Source organism: Tyto alba, unplaced genomic scaffold (genome assembly GCF_018691265.1).
Source record: "Tyto alba isolate M040663 unplaced genomic scaffold, T.alba_DEE_v4.0 Super-Scaffold_19, whole genome shotgun sequence".
NCBI classification, from domain to species: domain Eukaryota; kingdom Metazoa; phylum Chordata; class Aves; order Strigiformes; family Tytonidae; genus Tyto; species Tyto alba.
In genome coordinates, this window is record NW_024881281.1 from 13,042,589 (window position 1) to 13,066,283 (window position 23,695).

Here is a 23,695-nt window from a genome sequence, read left to right on the forward strand (position 1 = left end):
CCCCCCCCACCAAGGAGTGTGTTGGGGCAGTGGGACGTCTGCCTGCTGTCACTCTGCTTGTGTGTCAAGCATGTGGCACGTGTTAAATGTCTGACAATCCAACATTCTAGGTTATATCCCTCAGGATAAATGCCACAAGGATTAATGGGACTTCTCTATTAAAACAAAAGTTTTCCACAGTGACCTTTCCATGTTAATGCTCTTTGAAACCAAGGGTTGCATTTAGCGCTTTATTTTTAGTGACTGTAACCCTCTTTTGCTATTGTTTGGAAACCTTGGCTCAGCTCCTGACTTGGCCACGCAACACAGGCTGAACACACTCCAAGTGTGGACATGGATACACTGCAGAACAACAAGCAGTGCATGTAGCCAGGGTATCAGTGAACAACCCTGAAACCAGAATAAAGCAAGGGAATCAAGACCGATAGACCTGGATGGAAACCCTTGAAAAACATGGGATAATCCTTTGGGTCCCAGTCTCCGGATTCTACCATCTGCCCTGGTCAGGACAACCTGAAGTTAATTTTATGTCAGTCAAGGGCATTTTGACAGAAAACAAGTGCTGGCAGTGTGCCATTCCAAAACTGATCTTTTCAGTGCATCAAGTTGCCCAAATGAGACCAAGACAAATTCCCCTAAAAACAAAGTGAATACACATACTAAGAAGTGGTTAAGAGGAGAAGCAGTCATCGAGGAGTCTAAAAAATGCTCTTTTATTCCACTCAACTTCCCAGGAATAAGACAGTTATGCATCCTGAGCAATCTCTGTACGCAACCAACAGGTGCTGGCAGTCCAGGCCACACCACACCTCAAGTACTGTGCCTTCCTACGGGAAGGGGCAGAGGAAGTGCTAGTGCTACTAGGTGAAAATGCCTTCCAGCCAGATCACTAGAAATCTTGCACTTAAAGGGGTTAAGAGGTGGCAGGAAGGGAAAGAGCATGGAGAGGGGGTTGTGGTTAAAGCTCCACAAGCGTCTGTTAACAGCATCCAACAAACCCTGTAGGTGCAGAGACTGTCAATACCAGTAACCAGTAAGACTGTTGCCTCACCCTGCCCTGCTGCAGCCCCTGCTGATCGCCCCACAGCAGTCTTAATGGACTCAGCAGCGTCCCCAGGGCAAGAGCTCACTGCAGTTTCAATCTTTGCCAGCACTGACTCTATCACAAAGGGACAAGAATTCACCCCAGCTCCCCAGGTAGCATACAGCACAGCCAGAGTCTTCCCCTGTCACACATCTCCCACTGTTTCCATGTAAGAACCTACGCTGTGTGAGGAAAAGCACAAGTCCCAAATAGGATCAATACTTTGGACACAGAAGGCAGTCTTAATATCTTCTGTTATTTTCCTGCACGGTCCTTACATTTCAGTCCAGCAACTTCATAATCTTCTTCCTCCTCCTCTTCCTCCTCAGCATCTGGTTCATCAGAAGCTTCCTCACCTTCACCACCTTCGTCTTCGGCAGAATCCTCTGCATAGTTCCTAGAGTAAGGCAGGTAAACACATTTGTTGTACCAGAGTCTGGGCATAAGAGGCCCTGGGCCCTCTGTGCTCTTTGTTCACAGGCAGGGACTTGCTGCCCACCTCTATGCAAAATAAACACCCAGTCTCAGACTGAAGCAGTTTACTGTATTTCAGAGAGTATCAAGTTGTAGCTACAGCTAAAAGGGCACTTCCCAGGCTACCATCTGAACATCTGGGCTGAAAATCCCCAACAGCTGAATCTGTATATTTTTTTGCTTTTTGAGGTACCTTGACCATGTGATAACGGATTTTAAATTGTGACTGCTGAGCAATTGCTCCTCCTTGAGAGAATGTGCTGCTGTTTTACACCCAGGTCTGCAGGCCTGGCTAAGGAGTTTCAAAAGAGGGGCTTTTTTTTTTTTTTTTTTTCTGGAATATTTTCCCGTTATCTCCTTCCACTGTCATGCTACTTGCACGTGCACTACAGCAAACAGACCTCGTTTGGTATTATTCACAGCTAAGTGTGTGTTTATTACTGAGCAGAGTGTCAGACTCCTCATGCTCTGATGTCAGAAGCCACAGAGTCTCCCTGCCCGGGACAGTTCTGACTTCTTGCATGTGTCTGTTAAAGCATTCAAACTGTTACAAAACCAGGAAAACAAAACAGCATGTATAGGCAAAAGAGGACAAAGGCAAAGCTGTTGTGGGAGTCTCAATCCTCTGGAGAAAGAGGATCTTGAGCAGTGAAAGGAGTAAGAATCAGCTCCCACAGTATGGGGAGGGGGTTGGGAGTGGGGGGCAAAAGTGCTCCTAGGCAGACAATTTTTTCCTGACCCAGCTAGGAAGACAAGAGCAGAAAGCAGGTAGCAAGACAGGTGTTACCCCACCTGATGGCTCTCGTCCAGGAGCTGAGCAGCTTGCAGGTGACTCTGCCACATCAAAGTAACTATGATCTCAGGCCAGAACAGCTGCATTGAAGCCCCATCATTTTTGTACAAGCCTGATGAACTCTTAAATGGCACCCAGGGAGTAAGCAATACTTTTCAGGCCATACGGCACCTGCATGCTACAGGCTAGTACACCTCTTACTGTGCTGCCACTCTGGAAGGGAGGATCTGCTGACTGCTTATGATTTAGATGCCATTTGATAGCCTCACCTCACCAACAAGCACGTAGATGTAGAACAGTCACAACCAGCACAGGACCAACATTGTAGACGGAAGAATACATCTCACATACATGTAACTTCCAGCTTGCAATTTAAGAAACAATTCAACCCCTCGCTGTCAGGAGGCAACTACTTATTTCTGCTGCATAGAACAACTTTGATTCCTCCTCAAATCACATTCCCTCTGTAGCCCTGTAAGGACTCCTGCCTTGTTAAGGTTTATCAGGTCCAGAAAATAATCTGGCATTTTGTAGTCTGACTTTTAGTAGCACAGTAGGGGCTGAGCTGCAGCCTAGAGTAATGCCTGCTCTAACTTGACAAGAACACAACAGTAACCTCGCCCAGTGGACTACAGAGCTCTGCAGTGCTACCAACTACACTCCCATCAAAAAGCAACCCAACTACCTGCTCACTCAATGAAAACAACAGCCCTTTGCACATCTGATTTTGGTTGATGTTTTGTGCATGTTTCCACTGCCAAACGTAAGTTATTTATTAAAACTCCTGAAGTTGTCATGGGTCAGTACAACACAGGTGTGCTAAAGTTACGGCCTGAAAAAACTGCCTTTCTATTGGTTCTAGTGCCACCGAGTTAACTGAAGGGGCTCTGTTTCAGGCTGTTTTGGTCGTCTGGTGAAAGCACAATTAGGAACTGTGCAACAGTGGCAATGCAAAGGAAAGGAGGGTCACTCACCTGCCCCGTGAGCTGCGCCTGGCAGTAGACGGCTGACACGCTGGGCACTGCCATTCGCCATCTGGTATCTCATAGAGAGCCGGTCTCAGACAAAACAGGTGGAAGGCTTTGTTACACTCGTCACACAGGATCAGCTTGTCATCCTCACCTAGGAGAGTGCAACTTACTTGTTACAAGTGCCACAGCCTTGCTCAACCTGAGAAGCAGAAGCTGCTGCAGCACTGGAGGTCAGGACAAAGCAAGAGGCAAAGTACCCTCTGATGGCAGGGACCCTTCCTTCTTGGTTCCACCACTGTAGTGGAAACCAGCAGCATTTAAAAAGAGACAAAACCAAAACAATGCGAAGTCCCTTGCTCTGCAAAGATTTCACCTGAGGCAAAGGTAGAAACCTGCCTAATAGGTTCCACCCAGGCTAAATCTCAAGCCAAACACAGGGAAAGAGAAATGTACTGCAAAGATGCCCAAGAGCCTAGCAAGAAGCTATAAATGCAGCTATTCTTATTCTAGCCTTACCTGGTCAATCTGCACAGCATCTTCTTTCTACTTTGGGTAGCAAGTCTACAAAGAAAATCAGTATGTAGCAGAACTAGTCTCCCTGTGCTTCTCACTGATACAGGGAAATGGGGAGACTGTCCCGAGCAAGCTATTTCATTTACTGAAGAGGGGAGAAAAAAAAAAAAAAGGTGCAGAGAGCTTGCCAGCATGTCTCTTTCTGTAAAATCCTGGTTCTTGAATTCTGTCAAACTATTATTTGTTAATCTCAGGTGAGCCCCACCTTGCACCTGCCTAGAATCCCCTCTCAACAGCAGATAGGACAGTTTCTGCATTGGTTTAGAATATCACTGAGGCTCCACAGTGAAGGAGAATGTTGCACCAATTCAGTCTTTATTTCTTTGAAGAGGTGGATGGCATAGCCTTTTGGTAAACAAGTGGCCCCAGCATTCTCCGAGAAATCTGTCTGCCCTCATTTCTCACCACTGTTTCAGCAAATAGAGAAACAAAAAGCACATGATGAGGCAGAATGTACTCCCAAGCTTTTTCTTCCAGGCTTCCATCCAAAAAGAGAGGTTATGGCAGAACAAATACTAGCAGTCCGTCACTGGTGACATCCCTTCTACTTCCCCCTCCACCTTCAAGACTCTACAGCCCTTCATCCTACAGTGCAGACAGAGAAAGTAGTCCCTGGTCACCTGTCTGGTTACCTCCCCAGCCTTACCAACTGCTCATCAAGCAGTTCTACTCCCACTCTTGCTCTCTCCCATTTGGCTACAAAGAATAATAACCTTCCCAATCTCTCCTTGCTCATTCCTTCTGTAAAAGATGGGATTAAACGACAAGGCTGAGAGATCCAAAGGCCATTCCAACTCAAAAATGAAACCAGGGAACAGACAGTGGCAGAAGTGTTCCCAGAAGGATTTGTAGATGACTTGTGTCCAAGTATGCTAAATATCCAGGGGATAGCAGCTCTGCAATGTTCTGCAAGACCATGTACTGGTTTCGTAAGAATGGTTTATTGGAGTCAGGGTCAAATGTTTCTGTGAGATCAATGCTTCTGACTAAATCCTGATGCTCAAAACTCAAAATACAGCCAAAGACAGAGTGACAGACGACAAGGGCATGTTGCCTAAGCAGGGCATGGAGAGGTGACAGCGTCCGACTGTTACGCAGGCGTGGGGCAGGAATGCATACCTTTCTTGCGACACACTTTGCATCTGGCATTCTCTGCCGACATATCCCACTTGATACAGGCATCCAGCATCCCGAGCAGCACGTGCATACGGGAGAAGGTCTGGGCCTCACGGATTGCTGTCTTCCACTTCTCCATGGCTGAAGCAACCTGCAGACAGACCTAACAACTTACAACGAAGCACACAGACACAGCTCGCTACAGTCTGAAGACGTTTTTATACTTTTAGCTGGGGCCCTTAATAACCAAAGCTCAACTCTGTATTTCTTTCCTTCTACATAGCCTCAGCAGTCCTATTTGTGGTTTATCCATAACCAGCCTCACTGGATCAGCTTGTTCATAACAGTAGAGCCCTTTTGCATTTCGTGGACAGGCTGAAACAACTTATATGAACTCCACTAAATTCTTGCTCTGAAAGTCTAACCCAAATAATCATCAGTCTAAGAAAATAAAAGGCAGAAATCTAGCACTGGAAAATGCGGGATGAAAGTTAGGAGACAGCTGGCAGCACCACTGGAGGGTTGTGGATTGGAGCAGCCTGTGCTGCCCTCCAGTGGGAGGCACTGGAGACCATCTGCAAGACCTGCCACACGCTTGGTCCTCCTGGTCCTCTGAGCTGCTCAGCTGGCAAAGGGGACTGTGACATCAGCCACAACCAGACTGAACAGGCAAAGCATTTGGAGCCCCAAATACGAAACCAGCTGCTTTCCTGAGACAAGATGACCTCAGCACATGTGAAATCCCAGAATTAGTTACAAGTGAGGATGAAAGCATTAAACCTGAGATTTGCATCAAGGCAACTGCTAGAGTCTGCACATAGCAAGCCACATGCGAAATCTCAAACTCGGCTCTGGAGGTTTAGAAACAATGTTGTGGTAAATCGGAAATGCACCAGAACAGAGAAGTAATCCAGAGCCACCGCATGTTCAACCCCATTAATCCTTTGCTTTACAACAATGAGGTGATGGCCTAGACATGACAGGGACATAATAGGACTCAAGTTAATGTTCTTCTACCCAGGAGAATGAAAAAACAAACAGTGAAGTGTCAGATGGGAAAAACTAAACTCTGCAGCTGACAGCAATTCGGGAGCCAAACAAAACCCAGGATTTTTGCAGAGTTGCACATTCTCCTCCGACTGAATTTGAGGAAGCACAGCATATATTACATGCTTGGAAAAACACACAAACTGTTCTAAACTGCCAACATCCTTGCTGCCATTGCTAGTGTGGAACCTGGAGCCTGAGACATTCAAGACAAACAGAAACCTGCACAGCCTACTGTGGCAGATTACACTGCCCTGTGCTATTTCTTTGCAGAACATTGTTGAGGTGCTTCACATAGTGTGTAATTGATTTTCCAAGTAACTGTTCTATGGGTTTTGCTGTTAACATACTGGGTAACTGCTGGGCCAAGATAAATCTGCAAAAGCTGTTGGCAAGTTTTGCTTAGACTTTTCTCCCCAAGCCTGTGGAATTTAACAGATTTTTAGTCTTGCTTCCCAAGCGTCATGAGACTATGGCATTTAAGCAGTACCATTATCAGGGGAGTTCAGACTGCCAACTAGGCAAAATAGGAGATTGAAAGAAGTGACTGAAATACCCTCCTGACTAGAGAGGAAGCAAGCTAGCAGGGAAATGAAAAATCCCCACAAAAATACTAGAAGCCCTCAGTCACACTTCAACTTCAGAATGACAGAAAAATCCCTGCTTTGGTAAAGGTGGACAAACCTTCAGCTAGAAGGGCTCTCATCTGGTATCCTAAGATGACAGAAATCCCTCTGAACAGCTGAAATGGCAATGGCTTGGTTGTGAAGCTGCTCTTTGAGGTACTGTCTGCAGGTGAAGACTGACCCGGCCCTAGGCTTTTCCCTTGCAAATGCTGCTGACAGCAAGTAGCAGGGGTGGATAACTTATCCATGCTCTTCACTATGCTCAGGCAGTTGTGCTGCAATGTCACACTGCAAAGAAGTCACATATTCCCTGCTGTATTCTGGGATAGTCTGGAGTGCTACTGCCACTGGAAATGGGAACGTTTGCATAAACACAGAGGCACAAGACTGATTTTCAGGAACAGTCATAAGCCAGGCCTACGTTGCAATCTTTTGCCGCTCAGCAGCATGATCTCTAGCTATGTAGCTGAGCCAGCAGGAACCCTTAGTATAGACAATTATGTCAGCAAACGGGTGCCTATTAAGCCATAACTTGTTTCTCACAGGGAAAATGAGACATAACCATACCACAGGACTGCAATTTTGCTCGTATAGTCTGTAAGTTCATTAAGTATGTTTTTCCAGTATGGCTATGCTGTATTTTACCTGCTATGTACTCTCACTGCAGTTCTGGATCTAAAAGACATCATAATTCTTGGCCTATGCATCAGATTTGTCTCTAAAGGCCTAACAGTCAGGTTTATTTTCAATCAGGTAACCATATCTGGCTGAATCTGGGCTGCTCTTTCAAGGTCACCTATAACGGTTTTCTGCTTTGACAAAAAAGAAAGCTCATTCCAGATAAACTAAGGCAAAAAACAACCAAACAAAACCCCAATCCAAAACCCAAACAAACCAACCCCAAAACCCAACAAAAAAATGCTGAACATTGTTTGTACCACCACAAGTGTCTAGAAAACTCTGAGCCAGATAAAGAAAGCACTGCATAAATAAATGCTCCAGAGACATCAGCAAGACACAAAAGTCAGTGTTCCGGAGGGAGACCTGCACGACCACACATTCAGACTGGCAATGCTTAAATCTGTACCCATACACCTATAAGGCTGAGCTGTATTAGCTAAGTATGCAGTCACATTAGATAAATTGGGTAATACTAGAAAAAAAATTCAAAGTAATTTAAGATTACAAGTTCAGCAATATTCAGAAATCCCACCATTCCTGCTGGTTTACAGAGGAGGAAGAATAAATCAGGACGTTTCAGTCACACAGAGCACTTTGCCTAACTAGGTTGCTGTAGCTGAAATTTCTGCAATTGCTAGAATCAAGCACGCTGCAGAAGCATGGCCTTGCTGTATTGAACAATGTTCTGTAACCATGTCAGTAAGAGAGCAATGCTCTAAGGTAGAATGGAGAAACTAACTGAACATTTGTGATCAAAACAGCACAATTTCAGGCAAACAAAAGCTTGGGTTTGAAATCTGATACAACTTTAGCAATAGTAGGGAAGCAACCAGGGCTCAAATACAGAGATCACATTGCTAAATTACTAACCATTTAGATACTGTAGTAAATCTGATTTACCCTTAAAGTATGCCCTACAGGTGTAACCCACATTATAAGGCATGATATGGTGTTGCTGTAGATAGAGGAAATGCGATGATCCAGGCCCTTTCCGTCTCAGACCTAACTAATTTTTACAGCTCTGTATTCTGTTGATAGCTTTCAGGATAAGGTAGCCTTCCATTCCCTTTGCAATAAGGACTGAAAAATTCGAAGTTAGAAGAGTTTAAATACTTCAGGACAACTGAGGAATGCGAAAATTTCTAGTGCCTATCCAAATATCCTGCTAACACAGCAATGCCACAGCACAGCAAGGGCTTGATTTTCAAACAAAGTTCAGCATACACTGGCAGGAGCTTTAGAAAAAACCCACCAAAACCTCCACACCCCAACACCAGTCAAGCATCTAATTTTTTAAGTTGGGAATTTCAAATGTTTCAACTGATTCAACTCTGATCTTGCTACTTCTGAAGTCAGTGATCAATTAGGGCAGAGGACTCTGAAAGGGGAAGTGGGTAAAGTCTTGCCATGGGGCACTAATGTCCCACTCAACTTAGTGCACAGAAACTAACCCTCAGCATTAACATCCCTCTTAGGATGAAACACTGGTACAGCTCAACTGCCTGCAGGATCCCACCAAATCCTCCACAGCTTTTCTCTATCCCTTCTCAGCTTTGAATTGGAAAGCTATGTATTTAGCCCCACAATACCATTTTTCTGCTGCAGGCACATAAAGCTTGTTTGCCCAGATGTCCAGACAAGCTGTGTGCAACCCACAGTTCAGCATCTTCTGTGGCTGTCTCCATGCATGATGACTTGTGTCTCTTCTTGCATAATGCTGATATTTACCTGAACCTAACTCCCTTGCAGTCACCAAAACCTCAACATGTCTCTCCTCTTTATGGATCAAAGGCATTAAGCCACCACGAGTCCTCACTGATGGATACAACTCCTATTAAGTTCTTTAAAAATGCTCCATAATATGCTTTAATAAAAGTACCCAACTTGTGTAAGAAACTGCACAAAGGAAGTAATATATTTGACTTGACCCATTTCCTGCTCACAGATAGAAAATTAACTGTAATTCCTCAGTATAATTTCCATTTTGCCAGTACCTTTACTCTTCGAAATAAACAGGGAACACCTAGCCCCATAAATGACAAACCCACTGCACTCCAAACTTGGAATGGGGAGGTGCTGATCAGGATTTAGTACCTGATGAAATGTATTGTCCCTGCTCAAAGAGTTGTATTACAAGACTGAAACAGAGCCCTGAAGCAAACAATACCTTAGCTTCTTCTGCCATTTTCTTGTCTTCATCCACCTCCTCAGCCTTGGCAATATAGTCCTCTCCTTGATGTTTCCTTCTCTTCTGCTTGGGGGCCATGAAACCTTGCAGAAACTTCTTAACAACACCAGCTTGGAGTGCAATCACACACTCTCCAAAGTCCTTCAAGCTCTCTAATGAATATACCTGTTAGGAAAAGCATATGACCATGTAACAGCCGGATGTAACTCTGTGCTGTTTTAAGTGGGTCTGTACTGCAAATGGACACACGCGACAACAACGCTGCATTAAGTATCTACCATATTTGGTTATGGAACCAGGATACTGCTGCTGCTTCTGCTAGAGTTCATACATAGCTAATGATCGTGCATAGTGTTGTTCAGAAAAAAGCATCGTGCCTTGGGAAAAAACCAAAACAAAACAAAACCCCAAAACCCCCCAAAACCCAAATCCACGATGACTAAGGACTAAGCCGTTCTTCCACTCCCTTAAGTAACTTCACTTTTCCCCTCATCTTAACACTTATGGTCTTATCGACACAGGGAAGTCTCTGTTGTGACTCAGGATGCAGTTTCAACAGAGCTTTAACCATTCCAAGCCAGACAATGTCATCCCTTGGCAGGAGAAGCACACACTAGTCACAGGAGTGTATGCTCTACTCACACCAGGCAGATTTATCCCCTCCTAAAGACACTCAGTGCACCAGTAATGCTCACATGCATTAGTCTAGACTAGCCAGAGCACTAGATTCATACTTTAGTTCACTGCACAGTAACTTGCTCATGCTGACATACTCTTGAACATTCTTTAGGTCCTGAAAATGGGACACAATCATTGCCCCAAGCCTAAAGTGGTCTCAATTTAGGGAAAAAAATCCTCCGAAACGGAAAACTGTCTCAACAAGACACACTGGCTTTGACAGAGAAGCTAAGAATCAGTTACAAGGAGTTCTCCTAATGCTTCATAAAGAAGTCTGCCACCAGATGAAGGAAATAAGACAATTTTTAACAGCTCCAACGTTATGACCCACCTACTCCAAAAGAACCTCAAGCCAGCATCTGTGTAACCTTGAAATAATAGTTTAGAAAGAGAGGACACATGAGAAAACTGCTTTTCCTGATTCTCTTGTGTGAGGACAACAAAAGACTTGAGACCTTACTCAGAAAGTATCAGCTTACGCTTGTCTTGCTCAGCATTATTTTGCCTGCTCACTCACTCTTGCTTCATATTCTGGTGTCACATCAACATATCCCAGGCCTCCTTTTTGCAGCCGAGTTGCAACCTCAATTAGATCACTTCGGAGGTAGTTCAGCAGTTCCTGGTTGCCATCACAGGATTTGAGGCCCAAGTTCTGTTTCCGAGCCAGATGGATAGAATGTGTGATGTCCTGATACCTGGAAAAACAAAACCAATGTCTGAATGCATGCAGGCCACTGTCACGTGAGCTGTGTAGACACTGTGATCTATGTGCTCCACCGGTGCAGAACGTTCTTTGAAAGACACTTTAAAACATGTGGTAGTTCTGGCTCTGTGAGTAAAACAGCACTGCCTTTGTTTCCAGTTGCAAGAAGTAATTTAAAGACTGATAGAACCTCTTCACTGGTTAGAGCATTACTTATCAAGATCCTGCAGTTACTGCCCAAGAAAAACAGCAATTTCTTGTCCTCAGTATCCTCCCCTCTTCAGACAAGCACAATCAAAGCAAAGCCCAGAAAGCTGCCCCAGGAACAGAAAGGCTTGTTGTGACCAGGATATGCTCTAACTTTATGAAAGCATACAGAGGCAAAGAGCAGGCTCACCTTTTCTCTAAACGCTCCTTTAGTTGGCTCTCTCTTACTCCTTGTGGGTGCAGGCAATCCAGCAGCTCATCGAAATCCTTCTGATTGTCACAGAGAAACCTGAAAGATATAGCATGCACCAACATCAGCTAACGTACCTCTGTGCCAAGACAATTCCTTCTAAATAGTTCACAATTATTAGTAGGCAGGGATGACAAGTAGTCTATATCCCAACCCCATGGAGCAAGGTGAAACACTTCCAGTAATGCTGCCATAAGCATTCTGACGCAGATTGGCCTCGTTTCAAGGTCCCCAAATGTAGCCAATTCCAGGGTAAGAAAAATAAAATAAACACAGAACTGATTTATAGATTTTTCCCCATTAAGTTTATTAAAACATTGGCATTTGAATTTAGTCATCTACCCCAGGGATTAGATTCACTAAATTGTAGTCAGTTTAAGTAATCTGAATGTCATTTTAGATGCACTAGAAAAGATTAACATGCTATCCACTGCATAGCATGGCAATTTAATAATTTTTTCAGTAGAGCCCTTGACTTCCTTCATTAACCCAAGAAGTCCCTAGATTAACAAAGGGTATGTCGTAGGTTTATACCACAATTGCTGATGATGTAGATTTGTGACTGTGAAGGCTATGCCTTCTCCAAGTACAGCAGTCCTCCCTTCTAAGAAGCTCGCCTTAACTTGAACGCTCAAATGCAGTATGTGAAAACCATATTAATTCATTAGCTTTAAACCTTTCTTCTCAAAGTCCTTCAGGACAGCAATGGTAATCGGCAGTTAGCTGAACCTAAAGGGGAAAACTTTTGCAGAGTTGTCTACACAAGGCATTCTCTCTGCAATTCCAGAGTACAATCAAGTTTTAATGCTGGGTTGTAGATTTAAACTATATTTAAGACAGCTAGAAATCCTGCTCTTTTCCTCTTTTTTTCCCCAACTCTATTCTAGGATGCCATGGAGCCTCCTCACCTGACGGGGGTAGGGATTCAATCTGAGCTTCAGAGCTCATTTACAGAAAATAAGACTAATTACATAACTTCTAGAAGAGTACTGCTCCTTAGAAGAGGGAAGTGAGGGAATTGCAAAATCAACCTTATATGGAAACAACTGCAAAGGACCACTGTGTGATCCTTACCAGCCACAGAGAAGACTCCAGTTCTAATTTTTCTTCTTGGGCACAAGCTCGGATGAGCCAAGCAACAACTAGAGAAAGATGCTGTTCTGGCTCCTCTTGGAATAACAGTATCTGCAATGCTTATTTTTGTGGCAGAAATACTTACTAAAAATCATATCTGAAAATAATATATTTCAGAGTTCTAATGTGTTCATATTAGGGGAATGGCCTCACAATTTGCATTCAGTTAGTAAATTAATTACTGTAATAAAACATAGGATCGATTGTTTAAAAACGGAAGAAAAATAGTTTCTTGCCAGTCACCTGCTTCAGTATACTCCAACCCTGCGGATCATCCTCACTTTGCACACTGAGATCAAATGTTTTGGCCACCACTATCCTCTGCACACCCTCCCTGCGAGAAACAGGACAGAGCAGCTCCAATTATCTTTCACCCACTAGAGCCTAGCACAGACACTTTAAAAGTAGTAGCGATTAAGGGCTGGTAATGGGATCCAACAGGCATTCACACAAACCTGTAACAGTATAACCTGTGTCTTTTTCTTACAGATGCCACTTACAGTGACTAATCAGCATTCCTAGATCCACTGGAAGGTCTACATGCAGACCACTGCAAGGACTAGTATTTCTAGTGTCTACTGAACTTCTGTTAAATATTGAGAAATTTATCTAGAATATTTGGCATCAAATTCCTTCCAAACCCTTAGGATCAATCCCAAGCCGTATTTCCGTATGAAGAATCTGTCACAATATGGGAATGGCATAAACCAAGCTTCATAACAGTTGCCCTGCAGATACCCAGCAGAGAACTACTTCTCATGCACCTTGAAAAGGTTGCCTAAGTCACGATGAAACAACATCGGTCACTGCTGGTGATATATGATGGGATCCAGTTGGAAAAATATCTGAGACCACCAGGCCCAAGCTTTCTCAGCTCTCCCCCATGGCTGCCAATCTAAGGGGGAAATTCCTTGCACAGTTTTATCTTACTGTAAAAATGAAAGGGCACTGGAAACATAGCATATGGTGCTTGGATTCTCCAGCGTTATGTGGTTTGGGAAAAGACAACACAGACTGCTGGCCGGTGTGAGAAAGCAGATTATCCTTTTAAGAGAGCTAGGGTTAAGCCCTGGCACAACTTTGTTCCTGATGAAAAGGAAATGGTACAGGAATGTTGCAGTACCTGCAACAGGTACTTCAGTTTTCCTAATTCATCCTGAGAGTAAGAACTGGACCTGGGATTTCTGGGAAAGGAGACTGTTCTACATCAGCCTGAACATAAAAGCGTGAAATATAAACATAGCAAAGAAGTACGTGTGTTAGTTTGACTGGTGACACCTTGCTGCTCTGTGCAGCCACTGCTCCTGGTTCTCAGTCTAGCTCCAGGCACTCAATACCTGAAGGAACCACCTGCACCTCCAACCAGGGCTCAACCAGCACGAGGCTGGGAGCATGGATATGGTAAGACGGGGCTGGCATTTTAAACAGGGGAGGCAATAGGGCTATGAGCTTGTGGGTCTTGGTAAGAGGGAGGGGAAGGTAATTGGTGCTCTTCACATGGCTTGACACAGAGCTTAATAACACAATCCAGAGTGATCGGAAAGATTCCTTTGGAGAGTCAAGACCAGATGGAGGTCTTCAAACTGACATGAAAGGGGGAAATCTTGACTGGGGCAAGGGCTTCCTGCATCCCTAAATAAGAGCCTAGATTCTTTTCTTGTATTTCTGGCAGCACAAACCAGCAGACTGGTCAGCACTCAAAACAGAAGGGACAAATGGCACAAGCATCAAGTCAAAAGGAGCTCTCAGTATTCACTCAGGCTGAATATTCCTAGCTGTTCCCAGGCTACAGGCTGCAAGAGACAGAGAAGGGTATAAAACCTGGACTGCACACCAGGGAACGAAGAAATCAAGAGGACAACATCTAGAGGAGCCCAGGATCAGTACCTGCTCTGGAGGGTTGGTGGAAACAGGGGAACTCCATCTGTAGAATATAGGCGTGAGAATGAAGTCTGTCAGCACCCACTCATGGTTACTGAAATTGTCTGCTGAGGGGACCTGCCATATCATGGTATATTCCTAATAGATGAAGAACAACGGGAGTTACTCTGCAGAGATGCCACTGTTTCCAAAATTCACCTGCTTTCTGACCAGGATGAGCAAGAAGCATCCTGCACACTAATATACTGCAAAGGCTGTGATTAACCCGTAGTTCTTGCAGGCAAGACCAGTATGTACACAGCTCATGAAGCACTGGTATGGACAGAAGACTTTAAGGGACCATGTGCCCAGAAGCTTTAAACAGGGAGATTTTTTTAATAAGTATCAATATCAGCGAAAGTACTGCACCATGTTAGAAAGGTGACTGGTCCGTTTGTCTGAAGAAGACAGAAGTAACCAAGAATTATGACTCTTAATGAGAACAATGATTCAGTCTCCAAACTTTCAGGACAGAACACTGGGCCCTCTTCTTGTTGGGGACAAAGTACTGGAAGTAGAAACCACTTCCATGAGCTACTGTTTCTGTAACTCCTGGCAGAAGTATGTAATCTATTTCTCCCTTTATCAATGTCCTACCAGCTCCCATCCTCCAGGTGAAAAGGGGCAGGACTGTTAAATACAACCATTCATGGAATTAATTCGGTGTTCATCTCAAAGTCTCATCACTCCAGAGTATAAAAGGGTAAAGCTAAAGATGCTCTGTGTGCACTGTGAAGCTACTCTTAATCCCACGTAAGATGTACTACTAGGAAAGAGATGGCAGGAGTTAAAGCAAAACACAAAGAAATGAAAGCTCCCACACACCACATGCTAAGATTATGAGTTATAGCTGAACAAGTCCTTGTATCCAGACAACAGGGGGTGTAGATATCCAAGGACTTCAGTGTGGTCCCAGGGTTTTTCAGGTGTGCAAGGACAATGTACAAAAGCAGCCAAGGAGGAGACTATTCCATAACTATCTATGCTCATGGGAGTCCTTGAAATTGGAGAAATCGATGGCAATGGCCACAGAGGAAAATACAGTAATAGGAATATGGATTTCCTCAGAGGGAAATTCTAGTTACTGGCTAAGCCCTGAAATAACAGCTCTCAGATTGTCACCTGTCTTTTTGTGGAAGCTTACCTGTAAGTAGTCACAGCTGTCAAAGAGGTACTTAGCAAACAGGCTCTTTACAGTTTTAGAGCTTTAAAAACAAAGTCTTTCAGCTGAGGAAGCTTACTGCTTATCTGCAGAAATGGCTTTAGGTAGTCCTGTCAGTTAAGAGAAAGTCATGCAGACAGCACAGAAGAATGCTGAAGATATAAGTGGTTACATTTTCTTTGGAAAGCTGTCAGTGTGCCCCTGTTCAGTTTAAGGGCTTGAAGGCCTACATCTGGCTCAGATGTTTCATTTGCACTGCTTTACCTCAACATCCTGACACCACCAACCTGCTTGGCAGAACAACGCGCACAGGCACAATACTCAGTAAAGAATCAGCAAGTGATGTGGCTGTTAGCCATCCTCCCTACCAGGTACCAAAAAGAACAGAAATCAAAGACAGTGTCGCATAAGAGCCAGACCAAAAAAAATTCCCACCCAGCTCAGTATCTTATTTCTGAGTGGCAAGAGGGCAGAGCAGGCATGCAGTGACGTTTCTTTGACTTGCCACTACAGATTTTAGCATCTGCTGGTTTGAGGACTTCCTTGTGTGCCAGGACAAGAGCCTTTGTGTTTAATACTCCCCACTGAACTCTTCTTTCAGCGATTTGTCCAACTGGTGCTTTGAATGGGTACACATTTGAAGATCCACAGCAGCTAGTAGCAGCGAGTTGCATAAATCAGCTGTATGATCTGAAGCAGTACTTTCCCCTCTATTTCAAAACTGCCACTTGCTAGTTTAATTTCCTGATCCCTATTTTCTGCATCAAAAGAAAATCCTCTTTCTTTAGGAGACTTCCCCATTCTCCTATAGCAATACTCTCCATCTCCCTGCTGAACATACAAATTAGCATTTTTGTAATTTGTTCTGTATTTCTTAGACTATTTGCTCATGAGAAGACCTTCCCTCTTATCCTAAGGCAAGCCCTGTAACAACAGATCTTGTGAAGCAGCATTGTTCCCCAAGGAAAAAAAAATTGTTTTGCCCTTAGTCTGTACTTCCGTTTAGCATCCTTTTCATTTCCTTCATTTAGACTCAACCACAGTTTTTAAGTATGCCTTCTTACTTTTAATACCTTCCTTACCCTGATGTGAACTATACTGAGAATGTTTTATTACTGCTGGTGCTGTTTTGTTTCCAAGTTTCCTCATACCTTTTTTTCAAAGGTAGGAGGCAGCACTTGCTTTGACCATCTAGTGTGGAAATTTTAAGACAATCTCTTGGAAGGCATTTTAGACTTCTGGCTGCCACTTTAAACTTTTTTTTTTTTTTTTAAACAAGCCTCTTAATTCTTTTTGTTGCTCTCTTTTTTAAGAAAGGAGCATACCTCATATTATGGTCACTTCACACAAAGCAGCTCTTAGTAACAGAATATAATTCAGTCCTGAGAGTGTACAGGATGTGGTTCAGAGAGCTGCTTCTCCTGGGCTGTGTTACTCTATAAAGCACTCCTACCTTTGTAACCACTTTGGTCTCTCTCAGCATGTCATTGAGAGTTGCCTGATTGAGCAATTCAACACTGTAGTATCAAATACCTATGCTTTTTCAAGTTCAGCCTGGAATTACAGTTTGCAGCGATTCTGTGTTACTTAACTCATTCAGTTTGGTTCTATGTTGTCTTCAGTTTATAGCAATGTGCACTATTAATTTAAGCTACTGCTTTCCTTATATGATTTGTCCTGCTGGAACACATCTTGCCATTTCTGCTAAATTATGATCACGTGTTAGAAGAGGCAGTTAGGAAGAGCAGAGGGGACTTCCCTGCAGATCACACTGTCCTCTACGACCTCCTGTTTAGCACTCATTCCCTAGGAAAGCTCAATTGCTTGAATTCTGGCCATATGACAAGATGTGCAAAGGACTAGACTGCAAAAGGGGTGGAAATTTGTCATGGCAATACTGGACAGAGTGAAGGCATGCAGAGAAAATTCTGCTATCTCCTATGACCTGCTAGCAATGAAAGAGAAGGCGCAGAGCAATAGGAAGAGTTAGCACTCAGATGGTTTAGATGAATCAGAACATCCAAAAATTTCAGTCTCTCTGACAGCTCCTGGTAGGGCAGCAGGAACATCTTCAGAAAAGTAGTTCTGACTTGTAGCAGTGGAACTATGCTTTGGAACTAAGCTCACAACTGGTGATATTTATCAAAGTCCAAGTAACCCCACTTTGTGTGTCAGCAGTGGAAAACTCTGGGGAAAAGCCACTGCTAATACAGGAGCTGCAGGGGTACTTTGTGACAGTTACTTCTCAAAGTCTATGTGAAGGACTCTGCATTTTTCATAGGCAGTTCAGTAGGTAAAGCTCTAGCCAGTATTTTCTGGCACGGGAACATTGCTGATCACTCCTTAACAGAGGATGACAGTTGACATAGGAGATCTTCTTTAAAGATAAAAGACATTGGTAAGTCCAATTACTTTAGTAAATCAAAGGTGCTCAAAGGCAGAGTGTATAGACTTGATTCACTTAGACACGTTGGTGGCTACTACTTGGCACTAGCAAGTGTTAAAGGGATAACATGCTGTCAACACAGAAGAATACTTCTAAGCTATAATTATCAGTAGTGACAAAAATCAATTTCATGATATGGTGCTATAAAAGAATAAATGGACACCACCAGTGTCTTCTGTCAAGTCTAGGCAGAAGACACCAACAAGGAGCTGGGGGATGGCTCTGCACATCTCACATAGTACAAGAACAGGCAGGATATAGGCCTGTCTCCAAAGGTCTCAATGAAGACTTTAATTTCATATGCTCAACGATTGTACATGCCACAATTCAGGTCTGCTGAGATGAATCATGAAAGAAAACCTAGACACACTTAGTTAGGCCACTGCTCTCTTTTTTTAAAGTAACACCAATACTTAAAAAAGCATACAGCAATTCTTCTAATTAACAACTCTTCTGAATATAAAATATTTAAAAAGCAATACATCAAAGTAGTATTTTAACGATTTATTTTATATGGGCCTTAGGTCTGAATGATTAGGTTGGTTATGGTTCCACTGGCTCTTGGACCGACTGCCCTATTAGCCATTCATTACTAGTAGTAATATCAGTAACAGAGGCCTGGAAAGCTGCTAAACTAATCCAACTGTTAAGTACTGAACGAGTAATAGGTATATAGTGAGGTCTATCAAAAGAAATCTGTCTAGTCTCCTTGACCTCTGTGCTTGGAGTATTTCACAGCTATAAAAGCACGTATTACCATAAGTTCTGTCCCTGCTTGGGTGCAGTTGTCTCTGTGGGAAGGTCTGTAGCATGCACAGACCGGTGAAGCTTGCTCACTCTGCCATCAGTGGCTGCACTCTTCCGTTTGTCTGTAAAAGAAAAGCAGAAGCTTAAGTGCATTCTCATTCATCTTCCTCTTCAGTGAGCATTTTTACTTTGCAAAAACCAACGTATCTCCAAGTAAGTTTATATTCAGCATCTAGGCCAGCAATGCATTTGTGAGAAAACTAATCCAACACTAGTTTGCTAAAGCTCACAGTATACACATTTATAGAAATACAAAGAAAGATAAGTTTTTTAAAAAACACCATGAAATCATAAAGCACATACATAAAATTAAGAAAAGCATTCCTACTATTTCAAATAGATAAAACTAGTTTCACTTCTTCGCTATATACTGACAAAGAACTTTTAGAACTGAATGAGTTATAAATAGGATGTATTTTTAATTCTGAGCATCTTAGACAATAGTCTGACATTAATTTAATCCTTTGCTTCTTAAGTCTCAAAAGGAACATGCTGAAATCTCGCACACTAGTTGGGTAAATACACAGGCAGCAGTTGAGAAATTACTACAGCTGGAAGCAAGCTGGTATACAGGAACATGGCTGGTCATTATTTGAGAAAGTTCACATAAGATATACCCACTGAGGGCCACTGAATGATACCACCTCCAGCTCAACAAGTCACCGAGACACAGATGGCTGAAAAATTACATGCTGGATGAAGTATCTCACTGCACATTTTCCCTGTTCCATTCTTCTGTGGATGTCTACTCTGCCCATTGTCTAAGACAAAACACCACTAGGTGAGGGCTCTCTGATTTAACTCAATATAGCCTCTCACATGCAGTACTGCTGCAGATGAGCTCGATGCCAGCCTATGATATTTCAAAAGCAAGGAATGATCAGGACTGAAACTGCAACTGAAGTCAGATTGTAGCATGCTCTTCTGTACCAAGAACTATTTTCCTTCCCCACAGACTGATTTTTGTGCACATCCAAGTTCTGTCTGCAAGGCTCTACAACCCAGGCTCCAAGTCAGCCAAGCAAAATTACAAAGTAAGCACTAGAACTTCAGCTACTCCTTGCATCTCACCTGCATGTTCAATACAAGGTGAACAGCAGGCTGGCAGGACATGTGGAAGAGGGCTGTTTGCCAAAATAGCTTCAATTAGCAAAGCTATAGGTATCTAGAAGACTGTCTTGCTTGATACTATTTCACAGGTTAATCTGGGAGTCTTGCCACCAGTGGAACATTAACACTGTGATAGATACCCTCACTCTCTGGAGCACACAACTGACTACTTGTCCAAGAAATCTGGCACACTGCAACTCCGCAAGTTCAGAGTAAAACGGAGGTATTAGTCCACAACTGACATCAACCTCACTGCTTTTAAGAGAGGTGATTCCGTCCCACGGTCCTTATGTGGTATACTGCAGGCAGTCTCAAGATCTGCAGCAGCAGGAAGATCATCATGATCAGATGACTCTCCTGTGTGCAGGCTTACAGAGTTTAAAGAAGGCTTAGATCAGAGTATCCCAATGAAAACACTCAGACTAGACAGTTCTCTCTCATTCACAAATCCATTCTAACAGTCAGACAGCAACAAAGAAAATACCCAGAGAGAAGGCTGATCATACCTCCTGGGCTGTAGTCCTTTTTAAAATCTTCCTTCTTCTGATGGGGAAGGATGAATCTGTAGTCTATACTGTCATGTACCCAGCCCTTCTCAATAAACAAGCCAGGAACCTCATCTGAAAATAGCCAATACCTGTAGGAAACATACATGTCAACAGGTACCTGTTTCCTCTACTGTCTAGTTACACACATCTGCCTTTATCTGCGTAGAGGGGAGACACATCTGTGTGCCTGACTCAAAACCAAAAGCACGTATATCTTTACATTAGCACAATTGAGAAACATGAAAAGCTTTTATTAGAATCCATTCTAAGAGCACTCCTGTGCAACGAACATGAAAAAAAATTAAGATGGTAATTAGGTTCTTGAGCACTTTATGCAAGCACTTGTAGCTCCACTGGCTAGTGGATCCTAACCTCCACAGGAAGGCCTCGAAGAGCTGGCCATGTGAAGGCCATCACACTCTATATACACAAGGAACACACTTCTGCTCTTCTCCACAGTTCAGTACACAGGGACTCCTGTCAACACCATCCATAACAATCCCTTCTTGAGGGCTGCTATCTGATAAAGCTTCTCAGAATCATTTCCTTTCCTACCTGTTATGATTACGATCAGTGCCAACTGGGGTCCTGCGCATCACCAGCTTCGCTTTGGCAATTCCATCCTGGAAAGTTTTCTCAGCTGCAGCTTTATGCTTCCGGATTCTTTCCTCCTCTGCTTCTTTCTCCATCCTCACTGTTGGAATTAGCACAGAGAAGTCTTAGTTTTCTTTTATTGTATCCAGACAGCAATATTCTTTTATTTTACTATGCCACAGGGGTGGTAAAAAAAAAATTATTCGTGACTTTGGTTAATATTATTTTAGCATAGCCATCCATCCTTCATCTTTCTTACCATCCACCATTCTAGCAAAAACTCAAGAACTATTAAAAAGTCGAGACATAAGGATGAACAGGGCTGAGGAAAGAAAGTCTGGATAAAAACTGTCCGGAGAAATTAGTCCTCATTATTATTTCTCATTCTAGATCAACAAAGTGGCATCCTCTGCTGTGCAATCCCATATAACAACAGGGTCAAATATCTTTAACCACAGCACAATATATGACAAGGACTTCTGCTCTGGCCAAGTGTTGGGAGCAGTCCAGCTGTGACACCGCAGAGGTCAGAGTGGCTAATGGACACCTGCATTTCCACAACGGCAGCTATGGAGGATGCTCTCCCCTGAACCTGACTTGCCAAAAATACCAAGATCTGGCAGAGCAGGGGGCTCTTCCAGGCACAACTCTCACAACAGTGACCAAGTTACATCTCCTAACACCTGCTTTCCCATACATGTTATGATGTGGAAAAACATTACAATAGAAACCCCAGGTTTCCCACTCGTGACAGAAGTATTAGAATTTCAGTAGCTCTCAATAACCATGGCTGTTGACAAAAAAAGTGGGGAAAAAAATATGAAGTGGCCTAAATCCTGGCATCACAGGATCCTTGGCAAGAGTCTTACAGAACAAAACATGTTGTTTTATATTTCTACATAAGGGGCAAGAAGCAAGGCAACTTCTGCCAAGTGACAAAACATTAAGGTTAACAGGATTTACGCTTCTCATGATGGCTCAAGAGTCCCTCCACACTTTTGCCCATCTCTTAAGTATAGGTACACTTTCACCAAGAACTGCCTGAACAAAATGAAACAAAATGTCAAACTGAGTCACATCGGCTCTCCAGAGCCTGATCTCAGTCTAACAAAAACATCACCCCTTCACAACTTGCACAAAAGGCTATAGTCAACATTCTTCTGTCCTGAGAAATCTTCAGGAAAAAAATAAAAAGGACAAAGAAATGAAGATTTACTTTTGCATCACAAAGGAGGGTTTGAAGCAGATGGAATGAGGCCATGTGGAAGGGGTGAGGTGGAGTGGGTCTGGTAAAAGCAAGCATATAGGGGTTGTATGCAGGCTGCTGTCCCAGGGAGAAAGCTAGCTTCTTGCTAGGACCTTTCCCAGGGCCACTACCTACCTGTAGCCATTTCCTGTATTAAGATTGGTTTGATAACAGTTGATTAGTAAATACCTGGTAAGTCTCTGAAGTCCTGCTAATGTTATCAATCTTGACTGATTAGAGGAGCCAATGCTGAAGAACATACCCTTTGCATTTGTTACGCCAATGCAATGTATCAGTGTTTATTTATTAATATACCAACTTACAGTAATTGTTGCATGTTATTAATCTATACCTGCCAGACACAAGCAGCTGCACAACCCATGTTTGTAAATACCAACTCCCCCCTAAACCTTATAACCTCTCCTTATGTCAAAACACTGAAATCACAAGTAGCAACAGCCACTTTCACAGTACCAAATGCCTCATGTCACCTAAATCTGAATCTTGCAAACCACATCAGGAGACCCATACTCCAGTAAGTATCATTCTCAGCTTCCACTAGGAGACAGCAGTGATACGATTCCCAGAATTTGTCTCCTTGACACTTTCAAGACTTGCTGCTGTCACCTGATGCAAGCACAAGGTATACTTCCGTCCTCCTCAGTACCCTTCCCTCAAGAGCCAAGACTCCAACTGAAACAAGCCATACTGCAAGCAAATTCTTAAATGCTTACAACATGGGATATCATGGGCACTCACAAAACAGATATTTTTTCTATCCTACTGTAAAGAGCAGTTGTAGCAGGTACCATCAAGTGCTAGATAAGGAAGAGGCAAGGAAATAACAGGAAACTTAAATTTACTCATATACCAGAACTGTTCAAATAAAATGAGAACAAAGACACCAAACTAAAGGGTTCCTCCCCGCATTTAAGTTTTAACTGTAATGGCAAGCTAGCCTCAGTTGGTACTTTCCTCTCTAGCAGGCTTCATTAGCTGTATAAGCTTCCAACTCTGCATTCTCCTCCAACAGACCATATGGGAGCTATCACTTCATGGGGTAATAATGCAAAGAACAATTAGTAAGTGCTGCAGTAACATGGAAATGGAAGTGACTTTTACTATCAAGAAAATACAGACATTAATCATGTTAACGCAACAGGAAGTTCTGTACTGACTTCTTCTGAAGTCAAGAAAGAACAAAAAAAATTTATGCCTTCTTATACTGGGTTCTTTTTTGAGCTGACACTATCTTGGTAGCACTGGCCGCAATCTTGATAGGTTTTTAACTTGAAAGAGGTTAGTGCTTCCAGTGTTACAGATGTTACCAGAGTGGT

The 23,695-nt window shown here is 43.1% G+C and overlaps 1 protein-coding gene across 1 annotated transcript in view; it reads right to left on the reverse strand.

Moving 5' to 3' along the window:
- BAZ1B (bromodomain adjacent to zinc finger domain 1B) overlaps positions 1-23,695 on the reverse strand; it is a 50,444-nt gene that overhangs the window by 5,793 nt on the left and 20,956 nt on the right. The window contains exons 8-16 of the mRNA XM_042791407.1: positions 21,074-21,212; positions 20,477-20,607; positions 18,811-18,922; positions 11,332-11,430; positions 10,749-10,926; positions 9,533-9,718; positions 5,015-5,162; positions 3,326-3,473; positions 1,363-1,481 (exon numbers count right to left, since the gene is read on the reverse strand). Of these exons, the coding sequence (XP_042647341.1) occupies positions 1,363-1,481; positions 3,326-3,473; positions 5,015-5,162; positions 9,533-9,718; positions 10,749-10,926; positions 11,332-11,430; positions 18,811-18,922; positions 20,477-20,607; positions 21,074-21,212 (1,260 nt within the window). The remainder of the gene's footprint in view (positions 1-1,362; positions 1,482-3,325; positions 3,474-5,014; positions 5,163-9,532; positions 9,719-10,748; positions 10,927-11,331; positions 11,431-18,810; positions 18,923-20,476; positions 20,608-21,073; positions 21,213-23,695) is intronic.